Source organism: Myotis daubentonii, chromosome 3 (genome assembly GCF_963259705.1).
Source record: "Myotis daubentonii chromosome 3, mMyoDau2.1, whole genome shotgun sequence".
NCBI lineage: Eukaryota > Metazoa > Chordata > Mammalia > Chiroptera > Vespertilionidae > Myotis > Myotis daubentonii.
In genome coordinates, this window is record NC_081842.1 from 193005240 (window position 1) to 193027251 (window position 22012).

The following is a 22012-nucleotide window of genomic DNA, read 5'->3' on the forward strand; positions in this document are numbered from 1 at the left end:
TCAGATTCCAATTACCATTGATTTTAAACTCCTGAATTTTTTTAAATTTAACTTTCCTCTCCATCCCATGCTAAAGTCACAGTAATCTCTACTTGGATATTGCAAGCAGCTTCCTGATTCTTTACCTTTGGTCTTATCCTAACCCATTCTTTACATACTTCTTTCAGAATGAGCTTTCAAAAAATTCTGATTTTGCTTTTTAGGACAAGGTCAAGCTCTTCAGCCTGGCATCCAAGCTTCTCCAATACAGACTCTGCTGACTTTCTCAGTCCCAGCTTTTACTATACTTCCACTGTCATCTGGATAGGCTGAACGCCTCAGTCCTCCCATAGGCCACGCTTATTCCTTTGTTCCTATGCAAGGAATGCCTTCCCTTCTCTCTGCCCTTCTAAATGATCTAGTCTCTCTTTTTTTTTTTAAGATTCAGCTTGAGGATCATCTTTACTTTCATGCTTTTCAACACAGTTCCATTTTGCCCATCCCTCTTGTGGGCTACTAGGTATTCTGTACAGAAATCTATTGTACCAAGTAGCTTATATGTCTGTCCCACTAGTCTGAGTTCAAGAATAAGGATATTTGATTCTTCTTTGTATCCTAGTGTTAGCACAGGGTCTGGCATATAATACCCAAATGATAGTTATTGGGTTGGACTTGGGCTTGGTGTGCAAGTCTGGAGAAGCTGCTACAGACAAACCTCAGCTAACCCTAAAGGAATCTAGCCAGGGCCTGAAACCCTCCATTGGTACAGAAAACATCCTGGATGGGCAGACCTGCACAAGTCATATTCCCAAGAGATAGGCTAGGCCAGTGGTCGGCAAACCGTGGCTCGTGAGCCACATGCGGCTCTTTGGCCTCTTGAGTGTGGCTCTTCCACAAAATACCATGTGCGGGCGTGCACGTACAGTGCGATTGAAACTTGGTGGCCCATGCGCAGAAGTCGGTTTTCGGCCTGGGCGAGTCTATTTTTTTTTTTTAATATATTTTATTGATTTTTTTACAGAGAGGAAGGGAGAGGGATAGAGAGTTAGAAACATCAATGAGAGAGAAACATCGATCAGCTGCTTCCTGCACACCCCCTACTGGGGATGTGCCCGCAACGAAGGTACATGCCCTTGACCAGAATCGAACCTGGGACCCTTAAGTCGTGCAGGCCAACGCTCTATCCGCTGAGCCAAACTGGTCAGGGCTGGGCGAGTGTATTTTGAAGAAGTGGCGTTAGAAGAAGTGGGGTACGTTCACTGAGGTTGACCCCTCAGATTGAGGACGTTTTTAGCAAAGGCCAGCTTAGGAGTACCCTAATTAAGTTAATAACAATGTACCTACCTATATAGTTTAAGTTTAAAAAATTTGGCTCTCAAAAGAAATTTCAATCGTTGTACTGTTGATATTGTCTCTGTTGACTAATGAGTTTGCCGACCACTGGGCTACACAATGGGATTAGCTAAGCAGAGGTATTGCTGCAGGGATCTTACTTTTCATTTATCTTTCTTTCTCTTGGATGGCTATAGTTTCATTCCCTGTTTTTTCCTTCTCCCTATGTCTGGAGATGACTCAGCCCTGCTTCCCTGCCTCCCCCAATCTTCCCCCAGGCAGGAACCATCGAGGAGAAGATCTTTCAGCGTCAGAGCCACAAGAAGGCACTGAGTAGTTGTGTGGTGGATGAAGAGCAGGATGTGGAACGACACTTCTCTCTGGGCGAGCTGAAGGAGCTGTTTACCCTGGATGAGGCTAGCCTCAGTGACACACATGATAGGTGGGTGGAGTGCCCTTGTAGCCATTATCTGAATTTTCCTTATAGCTTGGAGATGGGGTGTACAGTGACCACAGCTTTGTCCTCTGCCCCCAGGTTGCGCTGCCGCCGCTGTGTCAACAACCACCAAATCAGGCCACCCCCTGATGGTTCTGACTGCACCTCAGACCTGGCTCAATGGAACCATAGCACTGATAAGCGGGGGCTCAGGGATGAGGTACTCCAGGCTGCCTGGGATGCTGCCTCCACTGCTATCACCTTCGTCTTCCACCAGCGTTCCCATGAAGAGCAGCGGGGCCTCTGCTGATAACTAGTCTTGGTGCAGCTGTTAAGAGGGAGGAGACAGGAAGAGGGGCTCCTTGCTCCATAGGCCCCTGCTGGATTTTGTTCTCTGGGAGAAAAATCATCAAGAAGGGCTGCATGATGTTTGCCCAAAATTTATTTTATAAGAAAAACTTTTTTGGTTAAAAAAAAGAAAGGAATAAAGGTATGAAAGGGACTGAGGCCTGGGAACAGCATGTTGAGCCCAGCATAGAAGAGGCCTGGTGGTGGGCACTCCTATATTTCTCTAAAGCTTGGGTACCTGCTTGAGGTGGGAAAGCAGGAACCCCAGAGCAGGGGGAGGGGGGCTGTCCTCAGTGACTGATGACCACTGTAACCTCCTGTCTCAGGGTTCTCAGGTTGCTGAGTAAGAGACCCAAAGCCTCTGAACCCAGTTCTGGGAATGCCTTTGCTGGGCCCCACCAAGGCCTCCAGAACCTCAGTGCAAGGGAAGAAGGAAAATAGAGGAAAACAAGGTGGCAGAAAGAGAAAGACAGAATTGGTTGGGAGTTCTGGGCAGCCCATGCCTCAGCCCTTGCAAGCTGATGATACTGAGCATGGACCTGTGAGGCATGGGGCCCCATCACATGGTGCTGACATAATCTGCGAAAGCCTGGGATGAGTCCCACGAGTCGCTAACCACATGGCAGGTAGCCCGGAGCCGCCGGATAGCTTCTCTGGCTGTGACTGCATCCTGGTCCAGCCAATTCTGGAAGAGGCGCAGGTGACCAAAGGCTCCACGGCCCCAGCGCTCCAGCCGCTTGGCAAACTCCAGAAGCCCATCTGGCTTGATGCAGTTGGAACTGGTAGGGATGAGATGGGTTAGACACCCAGAAAGCAACTAATCTCTGGTCTGTGCTCCTGCAGGTCTATCCTGTGTTTCCTCCCCTCCTCCCAACCCCCAATGTATACCTGATGTCCAGCTGACACAGAGAGGAGGACGAATCCTCTGAGAAAACATCTGCCAAGGCCAGCAGGCCAGCATTTCCTAGGGAGAAGGGGAGAAATGCTGGTAAACACTCAGGGTAGGGAATAAGGGTATTCCAGCCTATTTCTGGCTGGGGAGGAGCCCAGCCTTCTGAAGTCTCAGCACACAACTATATTGTAACCCCCCCATGCTCCCACTGAGTTTCTAGGTCAAAAGACTGGCTCCCCCCCCCCCCCCCCCTTCCCTCTCCATTCCCAGGGCCTTGCCCCCACCCAGGCGATTCCCTGGCAGCCGGAGGCCCTTCAATGTGGAGTTGCCCTTCATAGCAGCAACCATCTCAGGCAGAAATTGGGCCGGGCGCTTCTCAAACAGACGGCAGAAGGAGAAGGTAATCTCTGTCAAGAGAAATTAGAATAAATTCTGATGGCTGCATTAGGATTGGTGCTGCCCCTCCTGCCCCAGTTGGCCTTAGCAAAGGGTGTGAACATTTTATAGAGGCCCAGAAAGAGAGAGGAATTTATCCAAGACCCCCAATAAGGCTAGAACCAAATCAAGATTCAAACCACAGATTAAGCCTAGATATTCACTTAGGAAGGTTCTCTGCATGGGCAAAAGTCTCCATTCACTTTCAAGTCTATGAGGAGAACCTGTTAGCACATTAATCTCTCCACTACCATCATTTCTGTCAGCCACTAAAAGGTAAAAACTTTTGGGTGAGGCACTTTTTAGAGTAATTTTAGGAGTAATTTTCCATGTGTAGTATAGGAGGAGTTGAGTTTGGGATCTTTTAGGAAGAAGGCCAAGCAGGCTCTATAATATTATAGTTGACCTAAGGCCAATATAGAAACTGGCTCACTCAGTGAGACAGTGGCAGAGCCACAATAAGCATTCAGGAATGCACAGGTTCTGGATAAAAAACTTACCTTGAAGAGTTAGATTCTGTAGCAAAAAGAGCACCTCGCTCTGACAGTCAGCCAGATTCATGTCGTGGAAGCTCAGTTTCTTCAGGGCTAGGTTGTACTCTGGATGGGGGCATAGGCCATGGGCCTTATTAGCTTTTCCAACAAATAATGCAAGGTTCCGTCTGCCCTCCTTTACCACTCTGGTTCTTACCTTTGAGTGTCTGCAACACAAGCCCAAAATCCTGGGGAGAGGCAAAGGTGGTGCTATCCAGGGACAGCTGCTGCAGAGAACCTGAGGCCTTCAGTACAGAGCAGAGCAGTGGGGCTGACTGGGCTCCTCGTGGAAACCCCATCTCCAGCTGTTCCAGGCAGTTTTCTGGATATGGTAAGGAAAGACTTCAGCTGGCCATCTACTTCACCCGCATAGCAGGTCCTATTCTGACCTTAAGGGATTCACTAAAGTCATGTGTACTTGTCCATGAGTACCTATATTATATGCTAGGCACTGTCTTAGGTTCTGGGAATAGAGCAGTACATATGAAATTTAGTCGTTATCTTCATGGAGCTTTTAGTCCAGGAAGACTAGACTAATTGGACAAGCAAATACAACAAAGTGTGCAGAGTGGTGGCATAGGAGACATACAGGAGTTCAGGGAATATACATACAGCAGGAGGACCTAATTTAGTTTAACAATTGTTCTTGGTTCAGACCCCTTTTCTGAAGTCTGATCTGCCATGGTCACTCCTTATTAGGTTTGTAGTCTGGGCCCTTAAGAATAGCAGGATAAAGGGAATATTTCAGATAAGCCAGGTGGCAGGGCTGAATTTGAGATCTTCCCACCTTCCCCACACAAATGCACCTGCACATTTGTGTAGAGACAGACACACACACACAGTGCTTCACCTGGTATCTCTTCATCCCCAATTATGTGGCTAGGGGGCCCTGCATTCCCTGGCACAGCAGGGTTGTCCCTTTGGCTGGGGTGATCAACACGAATAGAGAGGACCCGCAGCAGGGGCAGGGCTCGCACAATGGCACGTGTCAGCTCCAGGATGGGCAGTGGTGAGAACAGGTCACTGAGATGCAGGGCACGGAGGCGGCATCCAGCCTGGCCTGACAGGGCCCGCAGGCTGTCCAGCAGGCGAAAGATGTTAGAGCCCAGGCCTATAGCAGGAAAGAGTCATGTGGGAGTGTCAGCAAGGGTAGCATTCAGAGACAACTCCAAATATTCCTATTGATAACTCTAAAATCTTGAACTTTGGGTCAGATTATTTAAAATCACTTGTCTCAACTATGCTATCTTGCTTTTTTCCTCAGGTAACCAGCAAACTGATGTCTACTGTACTGGGTTATGCCTTCAAACATCAGTCAGGCAGTCATAAAACAAGACAGGATATGGTGAGGCAGCATGTAGCTGCCAGCTGTATGATAGACCTAGACAGCAGCAGAGGTCTCGACTTTTTCTGCAAGTCATGGGAAACATCTGAGAACCAAGGACAATAATCCAATAGGGACCACTTTAAAAATGTATTCGGTGGGAATGGGGCAAAAAAGGATAAACACATCCCACAGAAAGGAGTAGGATCCAGAAGGTTACAAAAGTTGCTTAATGCCACAAAGCAAATAATTCTGTGGAATCTGCTTGCTTATTTCATTCAACTAAACCAGAACTTGGTAAATAAGGTAGGGTTTTGTTTTTAAATCTGCACTTGAGGATATTTTGCCACTTATTTTTTTTTTTTTTTTTTTTTAAGAGAGAGAGAGAGACAGAAATATCAATGTGAGAGGTAACATCGATTGGTTGCCTCCTGCACGCGCCCTGACCAGGGCCCGGACTGGGGAGGAGCCTGCAACTGAGGTACATGCCCTAGACCTGAATCGAACCTGGGACCCTTTAGTCTGCAAGCTGATGCTCTATCCACTGAGCCAAACCGGCTAGGGCAATAAGGTAGGGTTTTTTTTGCTAAGACAGTAGTGAGCAACAGATCTTGTTCCTGCCTCTATAGCCTGATAACAAAAAACATGATGGGAACTGGGTAAGTAAAGTACTGTGGAAGTACAAAGGATGCGTACATAAGACCTAGTTCAGCTTACGTCAATAAAGGTTTCCAGCTGAGTCCTAAAAAACAAAGGAGCTTGGTCGGTGTGGCTCAGTGGTTGAGCATCAACCCATGAATCAAAAGGTCACTGGTTTGATTTCCACTCGGCAAATGCCTGGGTTCTGAGCTTGACCCCCAGTAGGGAGCATGCAGGAGACAGCCCATTGATGTTTCTCTCTATATATCCCTCTCAAAATTTTTTTTAAAAACATTCTTTTCAATAAACATAAAGGAGATAGACTAAATGGAGGGAGAAGAGTTATAGTGGCACAGAGAACCTGGTATATATAAGGCCTGAAGAAGAGTGGCAGGTTCTAAGAACTGAAAAATCAGTGGCTGGTGTATGGGGGTAAAATGTTCAAGATAGAGGTAAGCAGCGGTGAAAACAAGATGACCCTGTAAGCAAAATTAAGATATATGGTGACAGGAAACCACTGAAGGGTTTTTAAATTAAAAAATGATTTAAGTTTTTGAGAAAAAAAATGCTTGGACTTCAGCATAGACAGTGGATTGCATGGTGAGTATGGACTCAGGAGGAACTGCTGAAGTGATGAATCCAGGTGAGAAACAATAACTCTGAATGAAGGATGTGGAGAGGAATAAATGGATTTGAGAAATAAGACTGTAAAGATAGGACCTGGTAACCAAATATATTTGAAGTAAGAAATAATGCAGGTTTCTTTTTCAGCAACTGAGTCAACCGTGATGTCCATTAAGAGAAGGGGCATCATAGAGGGAAGAAGATACATTCAGGTTGGGGAGCTTGTGGTTTATGAAATGATATCTAGTAATCAATTGGATGAATATGTCTCGAGCTTAAAAGAAAGATCTGAACTAATGTTAGAACAGGGGCGGTCTTAAGCATAGTTGGCCTTTGAAACCAAGGGAATGGACAGAATTGTCCAGGAAGTGTGTAAAGTGGGAGAGCTCTGACCATTAGGAAAGAGAGAAACATCCAGAGAAAAGGGTTTTGAGGAAGTGGGAATGAGAATATTTCATGAGGAACACTGCTTAATGGCAAATGCTGCCAAGAACTAATGTGAGGACTGAAAGGTATATATTGAATTTAGCAACAAAGGAAGACCTTGCTGACAGATCTTTGATGTATCGTGGGTATGCAAGCAAGACTGGATGGGCTGTGAGAGGAAACAGGTGACTCTTGAGGTTGTGAAGGGCAAGAGAAAATAGGTCTAGTTAATATGGGATAGAGACGTGGTGGTGGTAGATTTTGGTAAATACCCAACTGAATGTTTAAATGGTGGGGGAGGGACAGTGGAGAGAAGGGAGGCAACATTAAGTAGTGGTTTAAAAGCATGGACTCTGGAGCCAGGTTGGTTGTGTGGGTTTCAATCCTGGCTCTACAATGTACTACCTGGGTATCCTGGGCAAGTTACTTAACCTCACAGGGTTGTTGTAAGGATTAAATTAACATAATGGGAATACTTAAAGTATGCTTGGCACATACTAAGCAGTATATGAAAGCTCTTCATACTAAGAAACAAGCTTTCCTAAGAAGGTGAGAGGGTATGGGTCCAGAGCACAGACAAGAGTTAGCTTTAGCCCTGGCTGGTTTGGCTCAGTGGATAGAGCGCCAGCCTGCGGACTGAAGGGTCCCAGGTTTGATTCTGGCCAAGGGCACCAAAAAAAAAAAAAAAAAAAAAAGCTTTAGACAGGATGGTTCTCTCTTCCACTGTGGTGGAGGAGAGTTTGTAGGCTGGCTAATAAATTGAAGGGGTTTATGTGTGGTGGTGTCTGTTTTATCTGAAGTAGGAGGTAAGGTCACCTACTAGTAAGAAAGGAAGGGAGGTAAAGGTTTGGAAGTGGCAGAATGGGAGCTGATGTTGCAAACACAGGATTTATCTAAGGTTGATAACTACAGTAGCACCAATATACATAGTTGTATGATTTTCTCTAGCAATGCTCGGCAAACTAGGCAAATTGCTAAATTTAGCCAGAATTAACTTTGCCTAGCTGGGCACAACCAGGTAGGAAAGAATTGCTTTGCAGGTTGCTGGTCTGATAAAATGCCCCACACCTCTGCCCTGGCTGGTGTGTCTACGTGGTTAGACTGTCTGCACACAGAAAGGTTGCAGGTTCAATTTGTGGTCAAGGAAACGTACCTGATTTGTGGGTTACCTCCCCCTCCCACCAACCCCTCCCCACCCCACTGGGTTGCAGGCAGGATGCAACCGGTTGATGTGTATCTCACCTCAATATCTGCCCCTCCACTCCCTCTGAAAAAATATCTTTGAGTGAGGATTTAAAAAAGAAAAAAGTCCCACGCTTCCTTGTCTGTACAGCTGCTTTTATATGCCTAGTGGGATCCAGCTTCAGTCCTGGCTGGGCTTGCATACATTATTCCCACTGGCCCTTGACCTACCATATATAAAATGTACTCATTTTTCAGGTTCTCATTGCCCCTCAGGAACCCTTCCAACTACTAAGCATGCCTGCAGACCCCATGTTCTTCCCTAACACCAACAGCCTGCCACGTTATATGCCTTCTGCCTCCCTGTGAGGCAGGCAGGACCACATACCCCAGGTATTCCTCCATAGGATTGGGCATACATGTGCTGCTGGAAGACCCAAACCCTGGCCCTCTGGAGCACTCACCATTATAGGATAGTGTGAGGCTTTCCAGAGACACCCAGGAGCTCAGCAGGTGGCACAGTGTCAGAGCTGCCTCTGTTGAGAGTGGGACTGTGAAGAGCTCCAAGGTGGAAATGCTGCGGAATCGTTGGGAGGCCTCCAGCACTGGAAGCCCCAGGCAGCTGGGATCTGACCCATCCAAAGCTCCACAAGCCACTTCCCCAATCTCCATCTCTTCCCCATCTTCCTTCTCACCAGCCACAATGAAAACAAAGTCATATAGGTCTTCAGACTCTGCACCAGACCCCTGACGAGTGCGAGCACCCTTTTTCCCTGTGGCTCGCTTAAAACGCTTTAAGGGCTTAGGCTGTGGGGTTGAGCTAGCTGGAGCCCTTTTGGATGCGGATGTGGAAGAAGAAGGAGAGGCAGATGAGGTGGCTGGAGCAGAGGGTGGCTGCTTGGTGCCAGGAGCCTCATTGGAGGTGGCTGGAGGGTGCAGCTCCCTCTTACGGTCTATCCCACCTGCTCTCAGGCTCTCCTGTGTGCTCCGGCGTGTAACCCGAGTGGTGGGTGGGGCTCTGGCCATCTGCTTGGCTTCACTCTTCCGACGGGAAGCCATCAGGGCTGCAGCGCATCGCTCAGCAGCATCCCTGCGAGGCCTGCGTGAGCCCAGCAGGAGGGAGCTTTCATCTCGGGATGGGGCCCGGCCTCGGGAGGCCTCTCCACAGAGGCGACAAGGAGGGCCACCAGGGCCTGGCTGCCAGAAGCCAGCACTCATGGTGAGGATAAGAATGAAAAGGGCTGACTCGGGCACAGGCCAGGAGTATAGTGACACCTGGTTGACAGCCCCATGGTGAATAAGCTGATGCAACAGCTGTCGAAGTGATTGCTGAGCAGCCACATCAGAGAATAGCAGGTGGCGAAACTTGAGGGTGTGCAGGGAACTGGCCAGGGTCTCCAGAACCCTGCGGTTTGGCTCAGCCACCAGCTCAGTTGCACCCTGCAGCATGTTGCAGATGGTGAGCTGCCGGACATGGCGGGAGCTATGCAGAAGCGGTGAGAAGCGCTGGTCACAAAGACGCCTGTCAGAAGACACATCAATGGTTCCACGTAGAACATGGGAAAAAAAGGCCTCCATAAACTTGGCTCGCCAACACGTCACGCTCTGAAAGCAGAGAACATGCCAGACAGTTGTGATACTAAGTGCTACCCATGGAACCATCATCGTACTAGTTTCCTCCTAGCTATTTATTGTGCCAGGCAACATTCTAAGTAATTTATACAAATTCATTTAATCCTCACATCTCTGGGGCATGTATTACTACTATAAGCCTCATTTTACAGGTTAAAAAGAAAAAGGCACAAAGGTTATTGACTGTGATTACACAGGGAAGTGGCAGAATCAAGATTTGAGTCCAGGTCCTGGCAGGATAGCTCAGTTGGTGAGAGCATCATCCTGATACACCAAGGTTATGGGTTCAATCCCCAGTCAGGGCACACACAAACATTTACCAATGAGTGCACAAATGAGTGGAACAACAAATTGATGTTTCTCTCTCAAACACCCAGTAAGAAAGTTTTTTTACAAAACGCAAAGATTTGAGCCCAGGAAATTTGGTTCCAGAGACCACTTTGCTAAAGTGCTTCACAAGTGAAAGTCACTCAATCCTGTAAATTCTCCCATGTTTGTTTCTAGAATTTGATCCCAACTTACCATTCTTATAATTACCCACCTTTGTTCAGTAACCTTATCACCTCACACCTGACTTTGTTAGCTTCCTGACTGCTCTGTTCCCCTTCCCCCATTCCAAACTTTCACAAGTCCACTGGACTTATCTTTGTAAAATACCTGATTACATTATTCTGCTTTATTTTCTTTTTTTGTACATTATCTGTTATAAAATCCCCAATGTCTTCCCACTATCCAGGGTTAATTTGAAGATCCTCACTTTGTCAGGAAAAGCCCTCGACAATATAACCTCTGCCTACCTCAGAAGTTTATTTCCCGCACATCTTACTCCATGAATGCTTTGCTCTGGCCAAACTTGATTACCTCACTGACCCAATCTGCTTTCTATGTCCTTTCCTACATTTGCCCAAAATGCTTCCCATTGCCAAACCAAATAGGTTTCCTGAAAGGATCTACTAACCTTTCACACAGTGTTTGTCTCTCTGTATGCCCCCTTCACCATCCTGCCTCTTTTGTTGGGACTACTCAGGTCTTAGACTTTGGTAGACATGCCTTATGGTGTTGAGTCTCTGCCTATGAATATCTTATCCCAGACATATTAGAAATTCCTGGAGAGCAGGAACCAAATCTTAAATTTGTTTTCTCCAAGGCAATAGTTGTTTTCTTTGATGGATATGGGACTGCATCAGGCTATTCTGATACATTTAGAAGAACTTAAGTACAAGTGATTTTGAACCTTAGTTGCATGTCAGCATTTACTGTGGGACTTCTTCGCCCAAAATTCATACACTGGGTACCCAGACTTGAAGATTCTATGTTACATCTGATAATAAGGTCTGTGCATCTGTTTGTTTTTAAGCCTCCCCTAATGATTTTGATCTCAGAGGTTAGGAATTACTGCTATCTACCCCAAAAGGACACAGACTTCCCTAAGTTGCCATTCTCTCCTAAGGTGCATAGAAACTTGGCTGACCTTGATACAGGTGCCAGCTCTGCTACTATACTCTGGACCTTTCTGAACTTCTCTTCATCTGTAAAACCTGCTTCACAGGTTTGTTGTGAAGATCAAATGAGGCAATGAAAGTTAAAGTACTTTGTAAACTGTAAAATACAAAATGTAACTTCTGCTGCTGATAATTAGCCAAGATGGGGCAATGTGAAATGGACTTGATGGAGGCACAGCCTGCTAAGCAGGGTACTTACTCAGCCTGAAGCAAAGGTAATGGGGGCCTGAGTGCTTCCCATGATTAAAAGACACATTGGTGCTTACCCGACCTCTATGCATTCCTTCATACCAGAGTGACCCCCAATCTATATCTGAGGTTCTCGGCAGGAACTGGGCCCCTATTATTCTGAGGCAAAGTGTCATTCCCTTTACCCTCACTATTCCCCAAGCTTGCCTGCTGGAATATTAATTAGGAATGACTTCTTCATGTTTGAGGTAACTGCATGGCAACAGAGGACCTCTCTCACCAGTAGCAGTTGGGGGTGTTAGGGAACAGAAAAGAATGCCTGGCAACCAAATCTCTACTTAGCAAAAGGGCTATTCCTGAATATAAGTCCTACCTCACTCTCGCACCTTTCCTACACCTTCACTGGCCACACTCACATCCTTGGAAAACACTGGTAACACTAGCAAGGCTTCAACTTCAAAAATGAGGAGGTTGGATGGTTATTATAGATCTGGGCCTAAAATATGGACAAAGATGTGAACCAAGATATTATGGCTGTTTCCGACCATGAGGTATGTGAAATATGTAGTTTAGATAACTATATACTGGGCTTTTTCAGACAATTTATTGGTTGATGAAGAGAGTATTGGTTCCATCAGAAATGAAACACTTCAAACTCTATATCATGTGAGAGCAGCATGATATAGTGATTAGGAGCATGTGCTCCTGAGCCAGACAGCCTCAACTTGAATGCTGGGGTCTTCTGTTCACAAACTAACCTTAGGCTAGTCACTGCACCTTCTTCTGCCTCAGTTTCATCATTAGCAAAGTGAAGAAGATATACTTACATCATAAAGTTGTGAGGATTAAATGAGTAATAAAGTTAGTTATGACAACTATCTCAGTGGCTTTTATTCTCATGAATTAATGCATGAGCAGACAGCAGTTTTCACTGCATTTTATTCCATCACTAATTTTTAAAATCTATGCTAAAACTTCAAAACTGAAAAATACCTGAGAGATCTAGTCCAAGCCACTCATTTTATGGACCTGTATAACTCAATGAAAACTGATTTAAATACGTTCATTTTAGCCCTAACTGGTGTGGCTCAGTGGATAGAGCGTCGGCCTGTGGACTGAAGGGTCCCGGGTTCGATTCCGGTCAAGGGCACATGCCCAGATTGTGGGCTCAATCCCCCAGTAGGGGGCATGGAGGCGGAAGCCAATTAATGATTCCCTCTCATCATTGATGTTACTATTTCTCTCCCCCTTCCTCTCTGAAATCAATTTAAAAAATTTATATATATAAATATATATATTTTCATTTTAGTGACAGTAGGGGAAATAAGGCATCACCAAAGAGGTGAAATGATATTTGCCCCCAACATAATCCTTGGCCTATGCACAATGGGCTGGCAGCTCAGACATTAGAGGGAGGGGGAGGAGAGTAGGAGGAAGGAAGAAGAAGTGTGTGTACAAGCTAGGAAGGGCAAAATGTTTTCTTGTACTAAACTATTGTCCACTGTTGCCTTTCTGATAATAGAAATTTTTTTTGTGAAATTATAAAACAAAAAATCATGTGCAGCCTGGCTGGGGTATCTCAGTGGTTGAGGGCGGACCTATGAACCAGGAAGTTGAGGTTTGATTTCCCATAGGGGCACATGCCCAGGTTGCGGGCTCAGTAGGGGACATGCAGTGTACAGCCAATCATGATTTTTTTCTCATCATTGATGTGTCTCTCCCTCTCCCTTCCTCTCTTTATTCAATAAAAATAAAAAGTCATGTGTAAACCAACTCCATGGAGTGTACATATATGTATGTGAATAACTTTAGATACCTGTTTTTATAACATTGAGACAATTCAGAAGTTTCAAAGGCTTTTTTTTAAACATTATAGCACCATTTCATTAAACATTTTTACCACCATGTATTTAAATACTTTTAGAATATGACTTTATTAATATTTTGAAAATATGGATGTACTATCCTATATAATAAAACCCTAATATGCAAATCCACTGAATGGAGGAACAACTGGTCACCATGATGTGCACTGACCACCTGGGGGCAGACACTCAACACAGGAGCTGCCCCCTGGTGGTCAGTGTGCTCCCACAAGGGAACCTGGCTGGGGAGCACAGCAGCGGTGATGGGAGCCTCTGCCACCTTCCCAGAGGTGCTAAGGACCCCTCAGGGGATGTCCGATTGCTGGCTTAGGCCAACTCCCAGCCAGCAGCTGGACATCCCCCAAGGGGTCCTGGACTGCGAGAGGACGCAGACCAGGCTGAGGGACAGCCCCCCGCCTTGCCACCTCCCCAGTGCACAAATGCCATGCACCAGACCTCTAGTATTTAATAATTCTTGTATTATTGAGTATTTAAATTGTTTCTAGCTTTTTTATATTAAACTTTGCTGTAATGAACATCTGGAAATAAATTTTCATGAGTATCTCAATTTTTATATACTATAAATTCTAAGCAGAATTTCCAAAGAATTTGAATATTTTGAAGACTCTTGACAATTATCACCAGATTGCCCACCAAGAAAGTTGTTAACATTTCTGCTCTCACCAATAGCATATTAAAATGCAAGTTTTACCCACCCCCAGAATTACCTTTTAAAACAAAACCAAATCAAAACAGGATTTTACAATATAAGAAGTACAATTTTACTTTCTCATTTTTTATTATTGAGACTGAACATTTTTCACTTTATTGGAGATTTTTATATATTTTGTGACTTATCCAAATCTTTACTCATTTTATTCCACTGGGGCTTTTGTCTTATTCTCTGTATCCCTTTGATTTGCAAATGTTGTTGCAACCATTCTTTCCCAGTTTAGGTATCTTTTAAATTGTATTCATAATTTTGGCATTTTATATCATCAAATATGTCCATATTTTCTTATTTGATCCTATCCACTTAATAATTAGCACTCTGTAGCACCATTAACCTTTATTCTTTTTTAGTTGTTTTGTGTTTTTATTTTTTACAATTTAATCTTCAATCCATATAGAAATTATTTTAGTTTATTGTAAATTGAGACTCTATTTTTTCCAAATGGTTAATCAATTACTAGAGAATCATTTATTGAATAATCCTTCATTTCCATACTGCTTTGTCTCCAGAATATCTATAGTACTCTACAGATCTCTTAATACACACACACTAGTACTACAGTTAGAAATACTATTGCTTTATAAGCTGTCAGGGGCTATGTCTAATTTGCTCACCACTGTATTGCTAGAACCTAGCACAGTGCCTGGAACTGATCAGGCATTCAATAAGTGTTTTCAAATCATGAATGAAGTGACAGTTACTGTCATGCAAAAGTGGGAAGCAGAAGAAGGCACCCTCTGGAATAAATGAATATGCTCCAAGTCAGGACCCCTGTCTAGGTGATTGTTAGATCACCAAGCCTGGGGTTTCCTAAATTTCTGAAATGCTTTGAGACAAAAAAAAAACCCCACAATTTAACAAATAGACATTCTTTTTCAGGAAGCTCAAGCTAATGTTGGGGAAAAAAGCTTTCCCCAAGAGAAAGATATCACAATCTCCATCCCTGGCTAGTCAACCACACTGCTTAGGAAACATGGAACAAAGTGAATCTCATGTTTCTTGAAAGGTTGCATGAAGCCGTTACTATTTTCTAATATTTTTGCATACAATTCTCTTCCTAATAAGGGCTAATTCCTGTACATAGTGCCTGAGGATTTTGTTAGGCCTTAGTGTCATCACACTGAACTCCAAGGGTTATGTCCAAATCTGAAAGTGAAAAAGCTGAAAGATATGGAGCTGAATATTACTGAACCTAGTGCATCCCAGAAATGCAATCTCCAGTTCCTGATAAGAGCTTGTTTCCTTGTCATTTGGCCTCATTCACCATATAAATCCCAGTTCAAACACTCTTTCCTAGAAAAGATTTTTTTGTTCTCCTTCCCCTCAGCCTCCTTGCTACTCTCTATCACACCACTTACCCTACCACACATGATGTATTTCCCCACTAAACTGATAATTCCTCAAGATTAGGAATTGCAGCCGAAACCGGTTTGGCTCGGTGGATAGAGCGTCGGCTTGCGGACTGGAGGGTCCCAGGTTCGGTTCCGGTCAGGGGCAGGTACCTGGGTTGCGGGCACATCCCCAGTAGGAGATGTGCAGGAGGCGGCTGATCGATGTTCCTAACACTCTATCTCTCTCCCTTCCTCTCTGTAAAAAGTCAATAAAATATATTTAAAAAAAAAAAAAAGATTAGGAATTGTGTATGTATTTCCAATATCTAGCCTATGAGCTGGTATGTGCTAAGTTTTAGTAAATGTTTATTGAACTCAATCTGTCCTGTCACCTAATTATAGAGTAAAAAATAAAGTTGTGCTTAAATGAGATCTCCAATGAGTTATACCTGAACCAATGAATAACAGAATCTCAGGGTTAAAAGGAGCCCTAAAACTCATCTTGTTCAAACTTTTACCATGTTGAATTTCCTCAACAATATCCTTGTGTCAAGTAGTTATCTAGGATCTATCTGAACACTTAGAGATGGAAAGCTTCTTACCACTGGAATTTGCATGTTTCATCACCAATAAGCTCAGAGTTTAAAACTTCTACACTCAGTTTAGCAAACATTTATCCTCCTTTAGCTTCCAAACAGAACAAGTAAATTAATCCCTCTTTCATGAGACAACCATTCAAATATTTCAAAAGAGTTCATGTTCCCCAAGTCTTCTCTTTTTTCAGGAAAAACATCTCCAGTCTTCCATATGTGACTCACATGATGTGGCTTTGACTTCTTTCTCCATACTCCAGGAGTAGCCTGACTACTGCAGAGCCAGGCAGGTCTACTATCCCCCTTGTCCTTCGGCCTATATTATAATTACATTAGTTCACATAGCTCAGGGTACAGTCTCTATATGAGTGGCTTTAGCACACTGTTGACTAAAACCCCTTAATTTTTTTATACAAGCCAGACCCCTCCATCCCCTACCCTGAGATCACCCAATTGGAATTTTTTTAGACTCAAAGAGTTGGCCCTAGCTGGTTTGGTTCAGTGGATAGAGCATCGGTGTGCAGACTGAAGGGTCCCAGGTTCGATTCTGGTCAAGGGTTGTGGCTTGATGCCCAGTAGGGGGTGTGCAGGAGGCAGCCAATCAATGATTCTCATCATTGATGTTTCTATCTCTCCCTTCCTCTCTGAAATCAATAAAAATAAAATAAATAAAATAAAATAAAATAAAAAGAGTTGGATTATCATGTTAAATTTTATCTTGTTAAGTCTGACCATTGCTCCAGGTCTATTAAGACCTCTGTGAATCGGGGTTCTGCCATCATTGTGATCACTACCTTTCTCTGTTTTGTGTCACCTGTAAACACGGTGAGCAAGCAGGTCAGTGACAAAGGCCAAATGGTGAGGGATCTTATGATAAGCCATCAGTGCCCTCCTTCCACATTCAATCCATTCCTCCCTGCACTTTACCCATACACAACTTATGTTTGTGTACTGCTCCTGCTTTCACTGTGCAAAGTCAGGCCAGAGTTCTACCTGATGTCTTAACTTACTTCCAGACCGGAAGGCCTTGTCTTCATCAGTTCATCCCATAGTCGGCGCCAGATGGCCTGAGTGGAGAGGCCTGTAGGGAGAAACATCACATTTACTTGGCTGCTCCGTGGCCACCATGAGTGAAGTGTATCAGCCTTTTAATGTCCTTCCCTGGATTCACAAGAGCAACTGGCTCTAAAGACAAACTGCCTTGGTTTAAATATCAGCAAACCACACTCTAGCTGTGTGACCTTGGGCAAGTTACTTAATTTTTCTGTTCCTTAGTTTCCTTATCTGTAAAATGTAGTTAATAATAACTATTTCACAGAACTGCTGAAAAGTTTTAATAAGTTTCTTCGGGTAGAGTGCCAAGTACAGTGCTTGGCACATCAGGGTTAATTAGATAAATGTTAGTTCTTAACAGATGTGTCCAATGTGGGGCTTGGGAGGCAACTTGGTAAAACAGAAAAACAAAGATTCAGAAGATTTGGGTTCTAGTCTGGCTTTGCTATTAATTGTGGTGTGACTGTGGTCTCATTTTTATAAGTATACCAGGAGTCACACACTTGTTCTGTTTTATAGGGCACTGAGGAATCAGATAAGAAAGTAGGTGTGAGGGTACGTTTTGAAAATCCTCAAGTTTTACACAGGTATCAGGTGTAATATTTACCTGAAGAACATTATGGTGTCTTGCTTACAATCATTCACTGAGAAAGAGAGAGAAAGACACTCACCTTTCTTGAGGGCAGTTTCCTCAATCCTCTCCAAGTAATATATATTGAGCAGAGGTAAGATGCTTTGAAGTATTGGGCCTGGGAGGGCTACAAAAACCAAAACACAAAATTTACTTTTTTCTGCCAGGGTTCTAAGCATTATTTATCCTATTGAGGGGAAAGAAGAAGAAAAAGAAGAAGAGCAAACTTCTCTTTTAACAAATGAAACCTGTAGACACGAACCTAAAGATAATTCAAACTCCGGTCCACTTATCTTTAGCCACTTAGTTGGCAGCTAGAATTCCATGGCCCTACACATTTACAACGGTGAGATAATCCCACAAAGCAAGCTAGTATGCTCATTTAGGAGCTGGTCAGTTTGCTTCTGTCCAAGCATAATGAATGATCCTACATTTAAAAAGTCCTGTTGAATATGTGTGATTAAATAAGTCCTTCATAATCTGGGTCCTACAAACTTCTCCAGCTCCCTGCTTTGTCTCCTACACTTCAGCCACACTAAACTGCTTTTTTCATTTATCTAAGGTGTTACCCTGCTTTCTGCCTCTGTACATGAGATTCACTTTCTTAAGCTGTTCTCCCCATCAGGAATATCCTTGTCACTTTCTGAATAACAACTACTCATCTTTTAAGTATCACATGCACTTTATTAAGCCTTTCCTGAATTCCCTTCCCATTCTTCCAGGTTGGGTTCGGCTGTTCTATCCGGCCCGCGGAGCCGAAAGAGCGGAGGGTTCTCTTGCTCTCCCCTCCGCTCCTTCACCAGCAGCAGTGTTAACATGTATTAGTTCACACAAACACTCCATCCATGCTTTTGTTCCGGCCCTCCGGTCCAGTTTAAGAACCCATTGTGGCCCTCGAGTCAAAAAGTTTGCCCACCCCTGCTCTATACTCAAAATTCACTATATCTTTTATTTATTTATTTTTAATATATTTTATTGATTTTTTTTACTGAGAGGAAGGGAGAGGAATAGAGTTAGAAACATCGATCAGCTGCCTCCTGCACACCCCCTACTGGGGATGTGCCTGCAACCAAAGTACATGCCCTTGACTGGAATCGAACCTGGGACCTTTGAGTCCGCAGGCAGACGCTCTATCCACTGAGCCAAACTGGTCAGGGCAAAATTCAGTATATCTTAAAATCAAAACTTGCTTGCTGACTTCCCTAGATCTGAGAGGCATTACAGTATTATGGCTAAATAGTTTGGTCTCTAAAGTTGCACAAAACTGGATAAAATCCTGATTGTACCACTTAATTATGAATCCATGGGCAAATTAATGTCTTTAAACCTAAATTTCCTCAATTTTAAAAGATATAATAACTACCTCATAACATTGTTGTGAAAATTAATGATCATGCTTGTAATCTTTTTAAGGCCATGCTGGCCATGCTAAGCTCACTAAATGTTTGTGATTACTATTCTTATTCTGTCAATAGCATCTCTGTCCAGCCAAGAATAAGTTTAAGAACTTGGAGTATACCATAATTAATGAAAATCTTTAAAAACTTCCATTCTAGTAACTCTTTTTATATTTATTTGTAGAATGACTGAATCTTGCTATTCAAGAATCTAGTACAATTCTTTGTATATAGTAGGTACTCAAAGTACTTGCCTGAATAAAAGCACTAATTCCCTATGCTGTTACACTAATGGAGGCCCTCTACTGCAAGTCAACCCATACACTGGCATTCAAGGTATAACATGCCTGTTTTACTTATGTTTCCTCATTGTATCCTTTCCTGCTACCTCTACTCACTTTCTCCAGAAAGTGAAATCAGTCCGCCTCCTCCAGGAAGCCTTTCCTGGTTGTCAGGCCGCACTGAGTCCTCCCTCCCAAACAGCGCTGCTCCGCAGGCCTCTTCCTCGGCTCCTCCAAGAGGCCTAAGACCCGGCTTTTCCTGCGACTTTACCTGGAGCCGGCCATGGAGCTGTTCCTCCTCTCCCTCCAATCTACCCCGGGTGAGGGGTTAGCCGCCCGCTCTCCTGTCGATGATCCACACGCTCCGCTCCCCTTCTCCCTTCCTAAGCCGGCTCTTCCCTGCTTCTCTCCGGCCCACACCTTGAATGCTTCCTCTTCTCAACGCGGGCCCCCACACCGAGTCCTCTTTCCTCTCGGCCTTTCCTGCCCTAGAAGCTCCAGGCGGAGCAGCCAGACCCCTGCCTTCTTCCACCTGCCCCAGGGCTTCTCTGCGGCCCTTTCCGCCTGTCCCTGTGGTCGGCCTGGCCCTTCTCAGCTCCTGGCAGAGGCTCCCCACCCCTCCCCCACTGGGCCTGAGGCATTCACCCCCCCTCGCGGACATAAAGACACCGGCCTCTTCAGGATCAGCCCCCCACCAAGGCCTGCCCGCACCCTGGGCCTCCCCGACCAGCTCCACAGCCTTGGGGCTTATTCCCAGGGGCCCCACCCCCCAAACCCCATACTCCTGGGCCTTTTCTCCACACCCTCCTCATGGTAGAACCAGAGCCCCATCCCAGGACTTGGAGCCACCAATCCTGACCTCACCTGGGCCTTCCTCCTGGCAGAGGCGCCACCACCACTCCCGAGGCCTCCCCCCCCCCGCCCCCAGGCCTAGGCCTCCTCTACCTCCCCTCCCCCTCCCGAGGCCTGGGCCGGCCTGCGATAGGCACCAACTTCAGCCCAGGCCTCAACCCCACCCCTCAACCACCGCCTGTCAGGCCCCAGGCCTCCCCGGTCCCTGCGCGGCAGGCCCGTCCTCCAGGGCCCTCCTTTCCTCCCTTCCATCCCCACTATTCGTCCTCACGATGCCCACCCGAGTTTGACTCCTCAGCGGCCAGGCTGCGACCAGGCGCACCCACCCCACCCCAGGCCTCCCAGTGCCCATGGCTGCAGGCCTGCTCGCCTCCGTTACTCGGCCCACCGCGGCCTGCCACGCTCCCCGGCCCCTCGGCTGGGCGGTTCGCTTCGTCCCCCCGCGGGCTCCCCATCTCAGCGCCCCAGGCCGCCGGCCTCGGCTGCCCAGCGCGGGCGCCCTCCACCCAAGCCGGGCCCGCGGGTCGCGCCGCTCTCAGGCCTGGGGCCTCCTCTCACTCCCACTCGGATCGGGGCCTCCTAGCGGCGGTGCGCCCCCTCCCAGGACGGGGTACCCGGGCCGTGGCCCCGCCTGGGGCCTCCGGGGCCCTTCCCGCCTGTCGGTCATCCGAGCCTCCCCGGATTGCGGACCCGCTCCGGGCCTCCCTTCACCCGCTCTCGGCCCTGCCCCGCCGCCCAAGCCGATCCGAGTGGCCTCGGGCGCTCCCGGCCGGGCCCGTCAGTCCGTCGCTCCATCAGCTTGGCATCGAGGCCCCCGTCTTCAGTCCGCTCCCCTCGGCCCCGGGCCGTCAGACAGGCCTCGACACCCCACGCCTCTCGGCCTCTCCCCCAGCCCCGGCCCTTTCCTCATCCTCAACCCAGTGGGCTGCCCTCTCCCCTCGGCTGGGCCTCCGGGGTCTCGGCCCCCATGGGTGTCAGGCGGAGAGCGGAGGCTCCGCGCTGTCAATCAGGTTGGGTGGCCCCGGGCCGGGCCTCCTGGCCTCAGGCCGGGCCTCCCCACCTCGGCCCCCGCCCCCAAACAGCAGGGCCATCCCTGCCCGTCGGCTCGACATCCTCGCCTCCCCAGCCCGGTCCAGCCCGAGTGTCAGTTCGGTACCCGCGAACCGGTCCGCGAGTCCAGCCTCTGAAGTCCGAGCCCTGCCGGCTTCGCCCCAGCCCGGGCCTCCCGGCCTCGCCCCCCGCGCCCCCCGGCCAGGCCGCGGTGCGGGTCCACCTGCCGGTTGGGTCCCCGTCTCCACTCCGCCCAGCCTCGTCAGTCGCGGAATTCAGGCTCCGACCGGACGGCCCGGCTTCCAGCGCCTCAGGCTGGGCCTTGCCCCGGGCCTCCCGGCCTCGCCCCCCGCGCCCCCCGGCCGCCGGGCCGCCTCCGCTCACTGCCAGAGGTAGCCCCTCACCCCGCGACTTACCCCACACCCCGCTCTCCAGAACCCCCATATGGGCGCTCACCGCCCGCCCGCACAGCTCGAACAGGGCGGGGGGAGCGCTGGGGCCCGAGGCCGAGCTCTTCGCTGGCGCCGCCTCCCGGGACGTGGCCTCCATGGTCGTTGCCGCCGCTACCTCACAGAACCAGCAACTCCGAGCGCGCCAGGCCTCGGGCGCCGCCATCTTGGGGAGGTGCGCGAGCCCGAGAGTGACAGCCGCGGGCCGCCATCTTGAAAAGGTCAGCAGTTAGGACGGTTTCATCAGCGATGTGGGTGAGAAGGAGAACTGCGCTAAAGGAACAGCGAGTAGATCCGCCTACTT

At 47.0% G+C, this 22012-nt stretch overlaps 2 protein-coding genes and 1 long non-coding RNA gene across 9 annotated transcripts in view; 2 read left to right on the forward strand and 1 right to left on the reverse strand.

Moving 5' to 3' along the window:
* LOC132231246 (uncharacterized) overlaps positions 1-10173 on the forward strand; it is a 34904-nt gene extending 24731 nt beyond the window's left edge. The window contains exon 2 of the long non-coding RNA XR_009452005.1: positions 5746-10173. This is a non-coding gene — a long non-coding RNA (uncharacterized LOC132231246). The remainder of the gene's footprint in view (positions 1-5745) is intronic.
* The window catches only part of RAD54L (RAD54 like), a 31013-nt gene extending 20840 nt beyond the window's left edge, over positions 1-10173 (forward strand). For 4 of the 5 annotated variants that reach the window (XM_059690010.1, XM_059690013.1, XM_059690011.1 and 1 more), the window contains one exon: positions 1590-10173. In XM_059690010.1, the coding sequence (XP_059545993.1) occupies positions 1590-2057 (468 nt within the window). In that variant the 3' untranslated portion in view covers positions 2058-10173. The remainder of the gene's footprint in view (positions 1-1589) is intronic. The other variant, XM_059690012.1, reaches the window with a different exon arrangement.
* On the reverse strand, positions 2172-21897 carry LRRC41 (leucine rich repeat containing 41). 3 transcript variants are annotated; one of them, XM_059690007.1, is made up of 10 exons: positions 21676-21893; positions 17720-17806; positions 17006-17076; positions 8615-9755; positions 4806-5066; positions 4113-4277; positions 3923-4021; positions 3272-3394; positions 2984-3059; positions 2172-2874 (listed from the first exon to the last, which is right to left on the reverse strand). In XM_059690007.1, exons 1-10 carry the CDS (start codon positions 21872-21874, stop codon positions 2655-2657), a joined length of 2442 nt encoding a protein of 813 aa, XP_059545990.1. In that variant the 5' UTR covers positions 21875-21893; the 3' UTR covers positions 2172-2654. The 3 variants fall into 3 exon arrangements, with proteins under 3 accessions (XP_059545990.1, XP_059545992.1, XP_059545991.1); XM_059690009.1 differs by lacking the exon at positions 4806-5066 and having other exon boundaries at positions 21676-21897; XM_059690008.1 differs by lacking the exon at positions 3272-3394 and having other exon boundaries at positions 21676-21895.
* Positions 21898-22012: the final 115 nt, after the last annotated feature.